We start from the raw sequence: 18075 nt of genomic DNA on the forward strand, positions 1-18075 counted from the left end.
GGAAAGGATAAGCACAATGTCCCCAAACACTTTAAAAGATACCATCACTGTGACCCCACCGGATTAAAGTTTTGGGGAATTGAGAAAACCACTAGACATTGGAGGGGAGGAAACTTCACTAGGCAATTAAGTCGAAGAGAATTATTTTGGATTTACCAGACTAAAGTTTTAGCACCAGGGGGGTTAAACGTAGAATTTGATTTGAATTGTTTTATTTCTAATAGATGATATTTGTTGAATTTTAGACTTTTTTTATATGTAAATGTATTCTTTGTATGTAACTGTGTTTGTAAGATCCTTACGGAGCATCGCGGTTACACGTCCCTTTTTTTAGCTTTTTAGCTGTTTTAAGAGGATTTTAGAATTGTATTCACTTTCCTATCTCTTTAGAAGAAATTCCTCTTTGAAGAGAGATATTTTCTTTTCTTTTCTTTTCTTTTTAGAAGGGGATTTTTCTGAGAGAGAAAAAATCTTTTTAGGTATTTAGAATTTATTATGCACTGAGTATGGTTGCCTCTTCTCCTGTTAAAGTTTTTGTGCATCCTGCATATACCAAGTGCAATATCATATTTACTTGCTCTTTATTATAATTACTGAGTCTGAGATGAATTTATCCGTGTAATTTCCCCCACTGTTCAATAGTAATTTTGCTAGCTCCCGAGTTCCTAGGAAGTAGGGTAGGTTTTCCCTTTCCCAAGATGGAAACCTGAGAGTTTCCTGTTTTGTCCTGGGATGTATCATCCGGTTGCTTAGCAGCATCGGTAAATAGTAGTGGTTGTCACATGGTATGACAAAGGTTTCTGTGCATTAAGCATATACCACGTATAACACTATACCCGTTTGCTTTTGTTACATTGACAGAGCCGGGGGGTACTTATTAAAGTTCTTTTCTCGGATTCTGATTTATAATTAAAAGTATTTTGCTGATTCCGGGATCCCCAGGAAGTAGGGCTGGTTTTCCCTATTCCAAAATGGAAACCGGAGTGTTTCCTGCTCCGCCCTGGGAGTTATTGTCCGGTTACTTAGCAGCATCAATAAATAGCGTGCGGGTGCCGCCCTCCACGTACCCCGCTGAAGAAGTCACACCCACTGACGCAACGCGTACGGGGGAGGAGCTGTGACGTCACCCGCGACGCTCCGAAGGGATCACACACCGAGCGGCCAGCCGGCAGTGTATTCCACATACATGCTGTTCGTTATGCACTTGGAAAGTGCTATGTCTGTAAGTGTACTATATTGTTTTAAGCATTAAACTGTTGAATATACAGAGAGCACTAGATGTCCTTTTGTTCCCCCCTCTGCATGGTGGAATCCCCCATTATGAGATCGGTCTGAGGTTGGTGATTGGAGGCAAAAGCTGTTTTATATCGGGAGCCCATCTGATTTAATATCTTACTGCGCAATGACCCTAGAGGTCTGGGAATTGAGGTGAGAGGCTAGCACACACTATGGTGATGGAATCACAGTAGAAGAGGTGCATAAGTTTCATCCTTCACAGCACGGGTTCCTTAAATTCTACGGCTTAGCTCTTTGACATCTAAAGGACTTTTCGTTATGCTTATGCTTATATAGTATCTGTGATTGAATTGTTCATTTAGAACTTTTTCACTTTTATTACTTCAATGTATATATTTTATCATTTATTTTAGCGCTGCACCCCTCATTTGTATTTTATGCCTATACCGGGTTTTGTTAGATTTGACCTTCACTGGTGTTCAGCAGCTCTTATTCCATTTTGGTGATTGTAGCGCTGAATGTGTTTCTATTTTATTGCATTGATTGAGGACATGCAAAGCATTCCTTGAATGGCGCCCATGCTGAGCCGATGATCTCCTGTGTCCAGTAAGCAGAAGGAAATCCACTCAGCATTGGACCCTACAGCTAGTGGAGAACAAAAATTAATGGCAATAAAATTCTTCTTTAAAGAATATTCTTCTTTGCCTCAAAGCTGTTTATTGCTTCGTTGTAATCTAATCTTTCCTAGTTCATCCCAGGATTTACAAAACACCTGAACTTAGGATTCCACCAGACATAAATAAAGAACTCCCTATTATTAGGGATTGGCAAACAGTTCGGTCCGAGCATGAGTTCGGGCCTATCATTTGCCTGTTCGGACGTTTGCAGACCACCTGAATTTTCACTATGCTCGCTTTGACAAACACCCTGCAATGCACTGAGCAGTGCATCTTGCACCTTGATTGAGCGCAGTGTTAGCTGGTTGTAAAGGAGTGGGGTTCGGGAAGCTGTCCATGGTGTCCTACTCCTAAACAATGAGTCATCAGCTGTCAATGGGTTTCCTCGCTGACAGCTGAACAAAAAAAAAAAAAAAAGGTGTCGGTAAAAAAAATGTAAAAAAAAAAACGTTGTGGAATCCCCCCCCCCAGTTCATACCAGGCTCTTCACCAAAATGTCAGAAGAAGGCGGTTTTTCTTTTTCGGGTCCGGCGGGCGGCATGATTGACGATGGATTTACACTGAGGGACATTATTTTTGTATTTGTTTATTTGTCTCTTGTGTTTGTTACCTTTTTACACTTTTCTGGTGAAAGGGTAGGATACACATTCACAAAGGGGTGGCGGGATCTGGACATCCCCTTGTTAAAGGGGGCTTTGAGATTCCGATAAGCCCCCTGCCCAGAGACCCCAACAACCACAGCCCACAGTTGTCGGGAAGAGGCCATTGTCCCCATTAACATTGGGACAAGGTGCTTTGGGGTGAGGGGGCATAGCCTCCCTCCCAAAGCACCCACCACCCCATGTTGAGGGCATATGGCCTGGTATGGTTCTGGGGTTGGGGGGCGCTCGCTTGTCTGGCAATTGTAAATGCAAGCCATTTTAAATGGGATTTTACTTTTTTCTTCTTTAGAAATGTCATTTTTTATGCATGCTACAGATGCGCTACTTTACAGGCACATTAAGGGGACCCCCCGGGCACTATATTTAAAGACATTTTTAATTTTTATTGTTGCACCTTAAGCATAAATAAAATCACTGCTCCTGAAAAAACGTTTTTTTTTTTTTTATAGATATGTGTTCCCCGGGGCAGTACCCAGACCCCCCATACCGCTTTAATGGCCAATTACTTGCATATAAGCCTTTAAAATGGGCACTTTTGATTTTTCCTATTCGGCTCCCATGGACTTCAATGGGGTCCACCGTTTGGGTTAGAACATTTCCCCTGTTTGGGAGTTCTGCTGCAGAACGAACAGGGGGGTGTTTAGCCCATCCCAACCTATTTAAAAAAAACACGTCAGTGACTGCAATACAAAAGTAAAAGCCTTAATCCAATTGTCTTAGCAATGCAATAGGGTCTCCACAATATTTTAACCACTTCCCACTCGCCCAGCTTCAAATCAGCGCGGCGATTGTGGTCGGCATGTGTTCCTAGGACACAGCGCGAACCCAATCTCTATAAAGAGCTGATGATGCGGCTCTTTACTCATGTGATCAGCTGTGTTCAATCACAGCCTGTCACATGTAAACGTGGAAGTGACGTTTATCGGCGTTCCTCGCCTCACACTTTCAGAGTTTGAGGCGAGGAGAGCCCATCAGCGGCATCTCCTCGAAGGGATAACCAGGACAGTGCCCTGATTACAACAGCCTTCACAGGGTTCAATAGACAATATAAAACAGTAGAGAGGATAGTGGAAAAATATTGTCCTATCCTAAACTCAGATAAAACACTAGGCAAAATACTACCGCAATGACCAAGGTTTATATACAGAAGAGCTCACACACACTTAGGAACAGAGTACACAATGTATTGGACCCTCTCAAAACAATCAGCCTTTTTTTTATATCTCAAAGGCTTTTTTAGATGCCAAAGATGCCTTCCATACAGGGTCAGTAAAAAACAAAGCAAGAAAAATTACTTATTCAAATCCATGGCAACAGGTAAAGAATAAAAAATGAATGAGATGATTACGTGTACCAGTACACACGTTACCTATGTCATTGAGTGTCCATGTCATCTTTAATATGTGAGCAGAACAACCAGGCTGCCTAATGATAGAATTTGGGAACAAATTAAGAATATTAGGAAAGGCTTCACCAAACATAGCCTGTCAAGACAGTTTGGGTAAGTGCACCAAAGGGACCCATCACTCATGACTTTCTATGGGATAGATAAAATAAAAGGACATTAGAGAGGAGATAACAAGAAAATGAATATATCACGTATTGAAACAAAATGGATTTATTTATTAAATACTCTATCCTGAAGGCCTTAACATAGATATACTGTAGATCGCAACTGTTTTATTTCTAATGCCTACAGTTCTTACCCTCCTCAATATGCAAATTTCAGCAAATGTTTAGACAAAACACATCTTTTTTTGATATATTTATATCTACTTTTTAAATATATCTTATTTTTCATATCTCAATATTTTTATCTTTAATATTTTTAACATATATGTGTTATTTTTATCCATCTGTTCAATCAAAGAACATTTGTTAGCAATTTCCAAATTTGATATGGTCTTTAGAATTGATTACGCATACTATGTTCAGCATTTGATTAAAGGCATCATAACAACCCTGTGGCAATATTATTTATTATTATACAGGATTTATATAGCGTCGACAGTTTGCACAGCGCTTTACATTATGAGGGAAGACAATACAGTTACAATACAATTCAATACAGGAGGATTTAGAGGGCTCTGCTCGTTAGAGCTTACAATCTAGAAGGGGGTCAAGTGAAATAAAAGGCAATAGCTGTGGAGGATAAGCTGATGGAGAAAATGGAGGTACAGATGTCAGATGTGGGTAGGATAGGCTTCTCTGAAGAGGAGGGTTTTCAGAGATCGTCTAAAAGCTAATAGAGTAGGAGATAATTGGACAGATAAGGGTAAGGAGTTCCATAGGATTGGTGAGGCTATGGTAAAGTCCTGGAGGCGAGCATGGGAGGAGGTGATGAGGGAGCTAGAGAGCAGGAGGTTTTGAGAGGAGTGAAGAGAGCGATTCGGTTGGTGTTTTGAGACTAGGCTAGTGATGTAGCTGGGGGCTAAGTTGTGGATGGCTTTGTAAGATGTTGTTAGTATTTTGAATTTAATTTGTTGGGTGAGCGGAAGTGGAGGGCTTGACAGAAAGTGGAGGGCTTGACAGAAAGGAGCAGCGGACGATGAGCGATTGGTAAGGTGGTTGAGTCTGGCAGCAGAGTTCATGATGGATTGAAGGGGGGATAGCCTGTGTATAGGTAAGCCAATGAGAAGGGAATTGCAGTAGTCGAGATGTGAGAGGACCAGGGAGTGAACTAGGGGCTTTGTTGTGTCTTTGGTTAGAAAGGAGCGTATTTTGAAGATGTTGCGGAGGTTGAGGCAGCAAGATTTGGACAGTGATTGGATGTGGGGCTTAAAAGAGAGTTCAGAGTCCAGAACAACAGCTAGGACCTTGGCATGCGGGGATGGGCTTAAAGTAATGCCATCGATATTGACAGAGAGATCAGGGGAAGGGGCAGAAGAAGATAATGGTGTGACATGCAGACTGATATATCAGATAGTAGATTAGTGATACGTGAGGAGACTGAGGGAGAGAGCTGAGGGGTTGATAAATAGATTTGAGTATCGTCAGCATAGAGATGGTATCAGCTGACCTAGAGAGGACGTGTAGACTGAAAATTGGAGGGGTCCGAGAACAGAGCCTTGGGGGACCCCAACAGAAAAAGGAAGAGGAGAGGAGGAAGTAGAATTGTAAGTAACGCTAAAGGTGCGGTTGGATAAGTAGGAAGATAACCAGTGAAGAGTACAGTCACGGAGACCAAAGGCGTGGAGTTTTTTGAGGAGGAGGGGATGGTCAACTGTATCAAAGGCAGCAGAAAGGTCCAGGAGTAGGAGTACAGAGTAGTGTCCATTGTTTTTGGCAGTTAGTAGATCGTTTGTCAGTTTTAGGAGAGCAGTTTCAGTGGAGTGTTGAGGCCGAAATCCAGACTGAAGGGGATCAAGGAGGCTATTCTCGGCAAGGTGGTCGCACAGTCGGTTGTAGACCAGGCGCTCAAGGAGTTTGGATAAAAAGGGGAGCAGAGAAATAGGGCGTAGTTTGTTTGGATCGGTTGGGTCCAGTAAGGGCTTTTTAAGTATGGGGCTGACTAGTGCATGTTTTAGAGAGTTGGGGAAGATGCCAGAAGAGAGGGAGAGATTGGAGATGTGGGATAGAGAGCGTAGAATAGGGCCAGAGGGTGAATGTAGCATTTGCGAGGGAACAGGATACAGAGGGAAGGTGGTTAAGTGGACGTTAGCAAGTAGTTTAGCAACCTCATCTATAGTAGTGGGGTTGAATGAGGGAAGTAGTGATTGCACCTGTGGGCATGAAGCATGGAAGGTATCTGAACAGCAATGATTTCCTCACGAATTGTATCAATCTTCTGTTTAAAGTGGTTGGCAATCTCCTGGGCAGTGAGTGAATCAGTGGGTGGAGGCAGTGGAGGACGGAGTAGAGAATTAAAGGTAGCAAAGAGTTGCTGGGGGCGGGATATCAAGTTGTTAATGAGAGTGATAAAATAGGTCTGCTTGGCGGTGTGGAGACTGGAATTGTACAGATTTATATTGGTGGAAATCTATCTGAGACCTAAAGATAGATAAAGGTACCATAAACAAGGGGTTAATAGTAACACTGCATAATTGTACACATGGCCCTCAGTCCCGTGTCTCCAGTTGCTATAATACTGGAGCGTATACAAATTTGGGATGTAAACATTGCCAATGGTCACAAGTTCAACAGTCATATGACATTGATTACCTAGATACTGGAATGCACAAGGATTTGGGAACGTAACAAATATGGTCATCAATCACTTGTCCTTGTCAATAAAAAATAATTTTCAAAAAAATAAAATAATATAGGCTAAAAATGATATTACACTATGGGGCATGCCTGTTGTTGTTGTCTCCACATATGAGAGATTTGGATGGCCAGATGAGTACACACCTGGATCTGGAGCATGTGTACAGCCACAAAAGTGCTGTGAATGTGTTTTTACCCCATAAGAGGAAAAGCTTGTGGTTAGTGAGGTCAATATGGGGGGGGGGGGGGGGCGGGGGGCGGAGTATGTGTGAAATCCCAGCACACTGCGAGATCTGGATAACGATATATGGACCCAAACATTTGATTTTTAGCACATGTCACTTTGTCACATGTCACTTTTTTGCTGCACTTTATCTCTGGATTTAATATTTATTATAGTATTCGTCACTTTGTTGACACGGCACTTGTCACTTTCATTGTATGATCACTTTGTATGGAGATACACTTTCGATTGATTGCACAGCCTATATTAATTGTGTAGGCATACACTTGGTTGTATATTTTGTATGTTTATTTTATGAATTTTAACTATATATTGACACCACTATATGATTTGCACAACATATCACTTTACATTTAGTCACTTTATACCTATATCAATTTTTAGATGCTTTTAAAGGGACACATAACATTGAAAGCAATTGGTCCTTCAGTCCTTTTTCTTTTACCACAGTTCAGTTTAACAGCATGTTACCACATTGCCCTCTGTTTTTTTTTGTCTTTTCCTCCCATTCTCCTTAAATAAAGTTGAAAGCTACTGTAGTGTTTTAATAAAATTTCCCTTAAAGAGCTGATAAAGGATTGTAGACTAAAAAATATCAGGTTTAAACTAAGATTAGTTAGATCCCATTCATACTTGTGAATGTGGCTGTTAGCGATTTGAATGGAAGCTGACAGCTCTGGCAGCTAATTGCAGCTTGTTTCATGTAATCGCTAATGAAGCAATTACTTACAAATGATTGGCCTTGGACGCAGACAGTCTGTCATTCGCAGATAATCGCTCCATGAATGATTACCTGTGAGCAACCGCACTTAACTGTGGTAGCTATCGGCCTCCAATTGCTTTCAATGGGACTTCTGCTCACATCGGATCACAAGAAACCCTTCTGGGTCTCCCACATGTAATCGCTAATGTCCCCATTCGTAAGTGTGAATGGGGCCCAATTTAGAAAATTACATATGTAGTTACATAGTCGGTAAGGCTGAATAAAGACACCAGTCCATCCTTTAACCTGTGTAGGTATGGATGTGTGCATGTGTTTTTGTCAATAATAATTCAAATATCCCTGTATACTGTGTTTGCTAAAATGCCCATCTAAAAGTTTTTTGAAACCCTCACACCGATTATGGAAGGGAGTTCCACATCTCTACTGCTCTGACAGTAAAGAACTCTATATGCAGTTTAAGGTTTCTTCTCCAATTTCAATGAGTGGCCATGTGTCTTTCTAAGCTCCCTGAAACTGAATAGTTTCTTTCCTATGCTAGAATCGCCATTGAGGTATTTGTATATAACTATCATATATCCTCTCACAGGAGATGGGAACCCTGTCAAGAAAAGCTGTCAAGAAAAAAGTAGGCAATATTACCTCTAGTATAGATACCTTTACCTTGGTTGTGCGCTAATACCAGAATTTAGACACAAAACCGTTTAGTGGTAAATGAACTCAATGTATTGGTACACGTTAGAATAAATGGTGGTTTGAGCATAAAGGAACACACAGAAGATAGGTTCAGACACTGTCCTCTAGACAGTTTAATCACTTTTCCAAGGTATCTTAGAATAGAGTTCTGTACCACTATGCTGTTATTAACTCATGAATCAGCAAAGTCAGCAATAAACAGTGCATATAAGCATTAACTGAAATGTGAATAATAATACTAAATACTACTAGGTAACTAGAATATAATGCAATGTCCCCTGAGAGGCACCTCTTAGCATTAACAATAGGTGAAGCAGCTGTAAAGGGATAGTCTTTAGTCCCAACTCTGTAGCAGGCCAGTGTTGAGGCCCAGTTGTACTGTTGGTGCACCTGAGAATAGTCTCATTCAAGCCTGCATTAAGCTATAAGGCTACTAGATGGCTGTATGGTCAGTTCCTAAAGAACTCAGTCTCTTTAGCATGTAGTAAATCCCCACAGCACAGTCCCAGTGATATTACAGCTCACCATCCGGACACACAAAGTGATAAGTTCATTCTCTGCTCTGCACCCAGGTGACTTTGGCTGGCGACACACCTGGACTCAGAATTCTGAATCCTGCTCAGGCCACCGATATGCAGCAATGGTGGTGGACACTGGAAAGCAATGTGCACTCTCTGCTCTCCCTCATGACAAGTGGAAGCTGTGTCCTGTACAGCATGAGAAAAAGAAACTCTTTACCCTCCTCTCAGGAATCTCTTTCTGTGGAATGTAGTTGAAAAGCTCTTGATTACACAATAGAGACTTTCTGGACTACAGTTCCCACAGTGCAGTGCTTCCTGACTCAGTCTACTGACGTAGCCTATTCCTGCTCAGCAGCTCCCTCCTCCTACTGATACAGCTGTTAACCAGTTCAGCACTGCAGGGCAGCCTCCGCTGAGCTTGGGGGCTCACTCGATTTTCAAACTGACTTTTGTCAATCTGGGTGGTGCCTTCAGGGCCACACATGGCTCAAATTTTGGCTGACTATACAGAAATCAGCTAAATGTTGAGCTTTCTGTGGCCATCTTATGAGAGGAAGGATAGAGAGACCTCTGACATGTAGGCTGTGATTGACAGTCTGGCTTAACCTTCTCTATGCTGCCTGGAGACAATATGGTGGAGCCCAGCAGCAGAATAAGTGGGTTTTTGGGGATAGACTTGAGCAGATTTTTTTTCACTGATTATGTGCCAGAGATGTTTTTAAACTACATAATACATATTTGCCAGTGCAGCTTGTACACATTTGTAAAGGAATGAGTTGCTTTAGAGATCATGAAAACCACCTCAATAAAATGTGAGGCCTAAGGCAAGAATGGAATGCAGAACTTAAATTCAATGCTGACTGCATTGCTTACTGCTGAATTCTGGTACCAGCAATAAGATGTTTGTCAGCAGTCTTTTACAGTACATCACTAGGGGGCCTATTTAAAATGGAAAGCGTTATCCCCTCACCTCCTGTTCTGATGACAGCTGTAAAAAATGGGATTTCCCATCACTTTTTGCCCCAGGACAAACAGAGAGGATGAGTCTCCTAGCAATACAAAACCTGTTCTAACTATTTTCTACTGTATAAAACAGAAGAAAAAATGTTTCGGCTAGCGATACAATTTAACTGTAAAAATACCCAAAACTTTACTTTTGTATACTCTTTGATAGACTGTGGCTGGGTTTTGGGGGCTGTTCAGATGGAGTGAATCACCCCTCTGTCATGGTGGCAGGTAGCCATTGTGTCTGGCAAACATAGTAGTAAGCAATCCAACATTTTTGAGTTGTCAAAGGAACTGGAGGGGAAATCATCTAATTGTCCAAGAGGGGATTTCCCCACTACTTACTTTCTGCTGTGTTTCTGAGACAGGAAGTGAAAGTAAATCTCCCCACTGGGACTCCTAACAGGGGTCTTAATAGTTTCCTAATTTATCCAACGCACATTATGGCAAACTTACCTCTGGGTCTGCCCTGTTCCATTAGTGACAGCTCCATGCTGTCCCTCTCTAATCTGCAGCCACTATTATAGTTTCTGCTTCTGGCATCCCCATTTTGAACAGCCTGGCCAGACTGGACCCCCCCTCCCCTGCCTACAGCAGGAAGTAATTCATTTAAAAAACGATAAGGGAGTTTTGGCCACAGAGGACAGGGAAAAGGCAGTAGTGTTAAATAATTTCTTCTCTTCGGTCTTCACAAAATAATTGGGGGGCTACACTAACCCGGCTTGTAAGGCCAAACTAAACAACACACCTCAGGAAATACCGCCATGGCTAACAGAAGATAGACTTAGAACTAAACTAGAGAAACTTAACATAAATAAATCACCAGGACCAGATGGCTTGCACCCGAGGGTTCTTAAAGAGCTCAGCCAGGTGATTGCCAGACCATTATTCTTGATCTTTATGGATAGTTTACAGACGGGTATGGTGCCAGCTGATTGGAAAAAAGCCAACGTGGTACCAATATTTAACCACTTCCCGCCCGCCCTATAGGCAATTGACGGCGGGAATGTGGTTGTATTATCCTGACCGGACGTCATATGATGGCGGCAGGATAATACAGCTCTGGGCGCCCCCCGGGGGCGCGCAGAGCGGCGATCGGTGATGCAAGGTGTCAGCCTGACTCCCTGCATCTCCGATCTCGGTAAAGAGACTACTGACGTAGCTCTTTACCATGTGATCAGCCGTGTCCAATCACGGCTGGTCACATAGTAAATAGGAACAGCCGTTGATCGGCTTTCCTTAGTTCGTGCCTGACAGGCACGAGTAAAGGAGCGCCGATCGGCGGCTCCCCTGACGGGGGGGGGGGTGGTCGGCACTGGTAATCAGATCATTGATTACCAGTGCAGACCCTCGGGGGGGATGCCACTAGAACCACCAGGGATGCCCACTATGACCCCAGGGATGCCCACTATGGCCACCAGGGATGGCAATCAGGGCTCAGGGAGCCCCCCATTGCCCTCCCCATCAGTGCTGCCCACCAGTGCCCTCCCTATTAGTGCTGCCCACAAGTGCCCATCATTGCCATTTTTCAGTGTCGCCCACCAGTGCCCATTATTGCCCACCAGTGCCGCCTATCAGTGCCCATTAGTGCCGATCAGTGCCGCCCGTCAGTGCCGATCAGTGCCGCCCATCAGTGCCCATCAGTGCCCACCAGTGCCGCCTATCAGTGCCCATTAGTGCCCATCAGTGCCACCTATCAGTGCCCATCAGTGCCACCTATCAGTGCCCATCAATGCCACCTATCAGTACCTAGCAGTGCCGCCTATCAGTGCCCACCAATGCTGCGTATCTGTGCTACCTATCAGTGCCACATATCAGTGCCTATCAGTGCCGCATATCAGTGCCGCCTATCAGTGCCGCCTATCAGTGCCACCCCATCAGTGCCACCCCATCAGTGCCTCCTCATCAGTGCCTGTCAGTGCAGTCTCATCAGTGCTCATCAGTGCAGGAAAAAATGTATTTATTTACAAAATTGTATAACAAACGAAAAAACTTTTTTTTTTTCAAACTTTTCGGTCTTTTTTTATTTGTTTAGCAAAAAGGAAAAAACCCAGAGGTAATCAAATACCACCAAAAGAAAGCTCTATTTGTGGGGGGAAAATGAAATAAATTTGGTGTAGGTACAGTGTTGCATGACCGCGCAATTGTCATTCAAAATGTAACAGCGCTAAAAGGGGAAAATTGGCCTGGGCAGGAAGGGAGGAAAGTGCCCTGTATTGAAGTGGTTAAAAAGGGGCCGAGATATATTCTGGGTAACTATAGGCCGGTCAGTCTAACATCAGTAGTCTGCAAGATTTTGGAGGGGATGTTAAGGGACCACATACAAGACTTTAGTAATGAAAACGGTATTATTAGTAGTAATCAGCATGGGTTCATGAAAAATCGTTCTTGCCAAACCAATCTATTAACCTTCCATGATGAAGTGAGCTGCCACCAAGAAAGGTAAGCCTGTGGATGTGGTGTACCTGGACTTCGCAAAGGCCTTTGACACCGTTCCCCACAAACGCTTACTGTTCAAACTAAGGAAGGTAGGTATGGACCATAAGGTGAGTACCTGGATAGAGAACTGGCTCCAGGGGAGGTTGCAAAGGGTGGTGATTAATGGGGAGTACTCATATTGGGCGGGTGTGGAAAGCGGGGTCCCCCAGGGTTCTGTCCTGGGGCCAATCCTGTTTAATTTATTCATAAATGATCTAGAGGGGGGGATATCGAGTAAAATCTCAGTATTTGCGGATCATACTAAACTAAGCAGGCCAATATCTTCTGGGCAGGATGTGGAAACCTTACAAGCGGACCTGAACAAAATTATGGGGTGGGCAACTACATGGCAGATGAGGTTTACTGTTGAAAAATGTAAAGTAATGCACCTGGGTGCCAGAAACCAGAAAGCAAGCTACTCACTGGGGGGGGGGGGAACCTCTGGGTGAGTCTAGGATGGAAAAGGACCTGGGGGTACTGGTAGACAACAGGCTTGGCAGTGGCATGCAATGCCAAGCCGCTGCAAGCAAAGCCAACAGAATACTGGGATGTATAAAAAAGGGGATTCACTCCAGAAATAAAGAGATTATTCTCCCACTCTACAAGACCCTGGTCCGGCCACATCTGGAGTATGCTGTCCAGTTCTGGGCACCGGTCCTCAGGAAGGATGTGCTGGAACTGGAGAAAGTCCAGAGAAGGGCAACAAAAATAATTAGGGGAATGGAGGGCATCAGCTATGAGGAAAGACTGAACTTATTCTCTCTGGAGAAGAGACGATTGAGGGGGGATATGATATCAATGTACAAATATTGTACTGGCAACCCTAGCATATGGAAAAACCTATTCAGAGAAAGGGAATACAATAAGACACGTGGCCACTCACTAAAACTAGAGGAAAGGCGGTTTAACCTTAAAATACGCAGGGGGTTCTTCACTGTCAGAGCAGTAAGGATGTGGAATTCTCTTTCGCAAACAGTGGTATCAGCAGGGAGCATTGATAGTTTCAAAAAACTATTAGATGGGCACCTTAAAGACCACAACATAGAGTGGTATACAATGTACGGTTAACAGCAAACACACACACACATCATAGGTTGAACTGGATGGACGGATGTCTTTTTTCAACCTCACTAACTATGTAACAGAGATATCACTACTGTCTCTGATAGATTTCCACTGGCTTGATTTAAATAGTAAAAAAGCTGGCAGGGAGGGATCCCTGGTGATATCATTGGCCAAATGAGCCCAGTGCTGTTTACATTCCAGCTGTGCAAGGGTAGTGTCATTTGTGACTGGAGTAGAAGCGGGACAGCATTGTTGTGTCGGTGGGTCACTCATCATCATTCATGTTGGATCTACATTGCTGAATGCCATTAGGTTTTTGGTTGTATTTATTTACTTTTTAATTTTTTTTTTGGGGGGGGGGGGGTGGGGTGAATGAGTAACAAGGGGTCATTCACGTAGGGGCATGGTAATCTAGTGATCCTCTTATTCTAAAGGGGGAATCCAGATTCTGACAAGTACCCCCATAAACCCCCAAATCCACTGAGCCAGGAATGTGGGAACAAGGCCCTTGTCCTTATTAAAGTGGTTTTGCTGCCCCCTTGCAAGGAACAATCCCAATGTTGAGAGCTTGTGGCCTACTATGATTCAAGAAAGGGAGGGCCATACTCTCACTCTCCCATCTTTCCTGGCAAGCCAGGGTGCATGTCTGGACAAAGGTATGGTATGGATTTTAAGGGGGGCCAATACCATTTTGTTTTTATTTGATTTTTTTTTCTTAAATGCATAGTACAGTTTTTTTGTCTGTACTTTTGCTTTAAGGGGAAAAAAAATGGGGGCACACATAGTTAACTATGCTTTAATTATGAATGAACACAGTGAGAGATTTATACCCATTACACACTGTGTTCATTAAGAAAAGGAAGGGGCCAGCAAATGACATATTTACAGGGCCATTGCATGTTCTCCATCCTGAAACGATCCCCCAGCCGCAGTCGACGGGAGAGGAGAGGATGAAAAAGCAGGCCGTGAAGGGGGGAGGGTTCCAGGGGAGCACACAGGGGGGCAGAAAAAGGAAGAGGAAACTGGACAGGAGGGGCAACAGGGGTAGCATTTACTGGAACTGATCCCCTGTATTTTCCTCCTGCAGCAGGTGAATGCTGGTGAGAGTGGGAGGGGGGAAAGCAAGCGTTCAGCGACCGCAGGTGGAAAATACAGGGGGATTGATCCGGAACATGCTACAGCTGCTCCTGTCCCAGTGGTGAACCTAATATGAGAGGGTGGCTGCAGGGGTCCCCTGAAGAATTAACGGGACCTCTCAAGTTTCGCCAGTGTAGTTCATTTTTTATTTTATTCAAATTTTGTTTGAACAGATACCTTTATATATTTTTTTTAACTTTAGCTTTTAAGCTAAAACACATTTATTTTTAAATTATAAAAGCTGATGCACAATTAATTTTAATTTAAGCCCTCACATGAAACTAATCTGATTTATAATGGGAGACCAATATTCTTGCACTATTCAGTCAATTTTCCAACTTTTAAAACGTGTGTTTGTCTTTGGAATTCTGGGAAAATGATGTACATGTATGATATAATAAAAAAAAAATCACTTTGCAATGTAAGACATTACAATGTAATGCAATTGTAATAGTATTCATTGAACTCATGATAATTCTCTCTTGAGACGACTGTGCTATCACTGCTATTATGCTGTTTTCCCAGACCTAGGCCCAGGTCATCACACTAATCTGCGAAGCAAAACTTTACCCTTTGGACCTTTTGCAATGTGCTCTGAATTTCTAAACACAATACCTCAGCTGGTTTTCCTGCCTATATAAATTCAGGTCCAAAGCAAAAGTCTTATTCTCTCTCTGGGACACAAGATCAGCAGCCAGGATTGGCGATATAGGAGTTAAGGGTGCCTGAGAGCTTCCACAGCTCACCATGGGCACTAGGACACTCTTACTCCTTGTGCTGTTCACCAGCAGCTGCACATTTGCCCGTAAGTAGTGGATTATTGCAACATGGATGTGTTTATTATTATTAAATCTATATATATTTGAGGATGCTGGCAATCATATGAATGCCACCAGTGAGCCCACTGCTTTTGTGTATATATATATATATATATATATATATATATATAAATATATATATATATTAAACAAAAAATATATATATATACACACATTTTTTTTTTTTTAATATTATTATTATGTTTAGAATATTTACTAAGTCTTCTTTCAGGGCTGCCAATCCTAAAATACAAAAATATTTAGGCTCTTCTTTGAAAATATTTCTAAGAATTTTAGAGAGCTTGATATTGTTTTTTTTTTCATCAACGTGTTGTGTCTAAGCTATTGGTCCTAGTGATCATTCATTTTAGGCTGGAAATAGGCTGAGTTCCCAGGAATATATACAGCAAATCTTCTGCTTTCTATTATAACTCCAGACTTTATCTTGGATATCTTCAGATTTGATTTTGTTATTACTTATGCCAATATTTTAGGTTTATTGGCATCAAATGTTCCAGTTTGCTGTAAAATTTTACTTTCTGTTACAACTAGATTTGTTTACAGCTAGGATTATAAAATGTTGGGTATTTTACATTGTTAAATGGAATGCAATGGTTATTATTGCCAATGAATGCCATAGGAAGTTCGTTGTATGTTGCAAATGATTTTAATAGATTGTACAATATATCACTACTATTTATATTATTGGTAGTAAGGATGCTAATTGCTGGTTGATTATAGAACTGGTGGTAATAGTTGTAACTGAAAAGTAAAGTTGAATTTAAAATATTTAAAATTATATGTAAAAAAATGTCAGAAATTATTTTACAATATAACAGATGTTACAATAATGATAGCAATATTAGCACTCAGACAGTTTATAACATTTTTATTGCATTTAAATTAGGCTCTGATTGTTTATATACAGTTCATATATCTTACTTTTACTAAGCAAACTTCTAGAGAATAAAATTGATTGTTATATTAACAGCAGAACAGTAAAGTAACATATACTGTATGTAATATAATATATACAGTATATATATATATATATATATATATATATATATATATATATATATATATATATATATATATATACATATAAAAGTTTGTTTCCACATTAGGATTAAACTATCTAGGCATTTTTTATTGACCACAATTTTTTCACATTTTAGGAGCACTGTTGCTGAGTGCTGACAGCTAAAGCTGACATTAGGACAGTAATTGTCCATAGTTGTGGTAGTATAGTAGGTACTTGATGCTACTTGCTGCCATGTATTTTGCTCTATTAAGGCCATTTGTTTAATTTTAGAAATATATTATATGATACTGCTGATTATTTAGCATTTAGTTACTCAGGTAACAGAAGTACAAATCTCTATTTTAATGATGTAGTTAGGTTTATTACCTCTTTCAAAAACAAAAGAAGTAAAGCAGTGTTAGATTAGGCTTGATCAAATTTTTACTCCCAGTCTGTTTACCACCCATGCCAACCTGGGATCTTCTAGATATGAAATAATCCCAATAGCATATCCAAATTTATAGTTCCTTAGTTAGCTTTAGAAAGAAGTATGTAGCTTTGAATCGGTGACATTGATGTTGGCGAAATATTCAGAGAGGTACTTGTTTACTGCACTTTCTTTGTAAGTGCGGCACCCACAAAGATTGTACTGCATACTTCGTAGAACATTTTGTAGCAGCGGTATCCTGCCATGTATGTTGGTGCTATGATTTGATGTTAAGTGGAAAATGTTAATAAAGAACTTTTCTTGCTGTGACAATATACATAATTGTTGACAGTTTAAAGCAGCTTTTCTCAAACCTTTTTAACCTAGAGGAACATTTGAAAAAATGTTCAGATCTTAGTGAACCCTAATTAAAATGAATTTACTGAGGTTCAGTGGGAACAATGCTTCTTACATTTTGAGGCCAGTCTCTTACATTTGGGGTCAATGGGATAATTACTCCCCTTACATTGGGGATCTATGGGAGGAATGCCCATTACATTGGTAGTCAGTGTGAAGATTTCTCCTAACATTGGTGGTAAGTGGGAAGAATGCTCTTTACATTGATGGCTAGCGGGAAGAATGCCCCTTACATTTGTGATCAGTGGGAAAAATGCCCCTTACATTGGTGATCAGTGGGAAAATGCCCCTTACATTGGTGATTAGTTGGAAAAATGCCCCTTACATTGGTGATCAGTGGGAAAAATGCCCCTTACATTGGTGGTCAGTGGAAATAATGCTCTTTACATTAGGGGCTGTTGGGAAGAATGCTCCCTTTACATTGGTGGCCAATGGGAAGAATGCCCCTTCACATTGAAAGTCAGTGGAAAGAATGTGCCCCCTACAGTGGTGTTCAGTGGAAAGATTGTGCCTTACATTAGAAGGAATGCCCCCCTTACAGTGGTGGTCATTGAGAAGAATACCCTCCTTACAATGGTGTAAAACTGTGTAGGCAAGATAAGATGAAAAGCAAGTCAGTCAAAGCCCAAGAAACCCCCAGCAACCTGTGAAAGAACCAGATCATTCCATGGTCTTTGGTTGAGAATAGCTGCTTTAAAGTTTAGTCGATTCAAAACGGATTTTTCAGTTTTGGGTTGATGC

General features: G+C 41.6%; 1 protein-coding gene across 1 annotated transcript in view; it reads left to right on the forward strand.

Annotated features, from left to right (window-relative positions):
• Positions 1-15303: 15303 nt before the first annotated feature.
• APOB (apolipoprotein B) overlaps positions 15304-18075 on the forward strand; it is a 45543-nt gene continuing 42771 nt past the window's right edge. The window contains exon 1 of the mRNA XM_082249857.1: positions 15304-15453. Within this exon, the coding sequence (XP_082105983.1) occupies positions 15396-15453 (58 nt within the window). The 5' untranslated portion in view covers positions 15304-15395. The remainder of the gene's footprint in view (positions 15454-18075) is intronic.

This window comes from Pelophylax lessonae (genome assembly GCF_965119305.1).
Source record: "Pelophylax lessonae genome assembly, chromosome: 3".
NCBI lineage: Eukaryota > Metazoa > Chordata > Amphibia > Anura > Ranidae > Pelophylax > Pelophylax lessonae.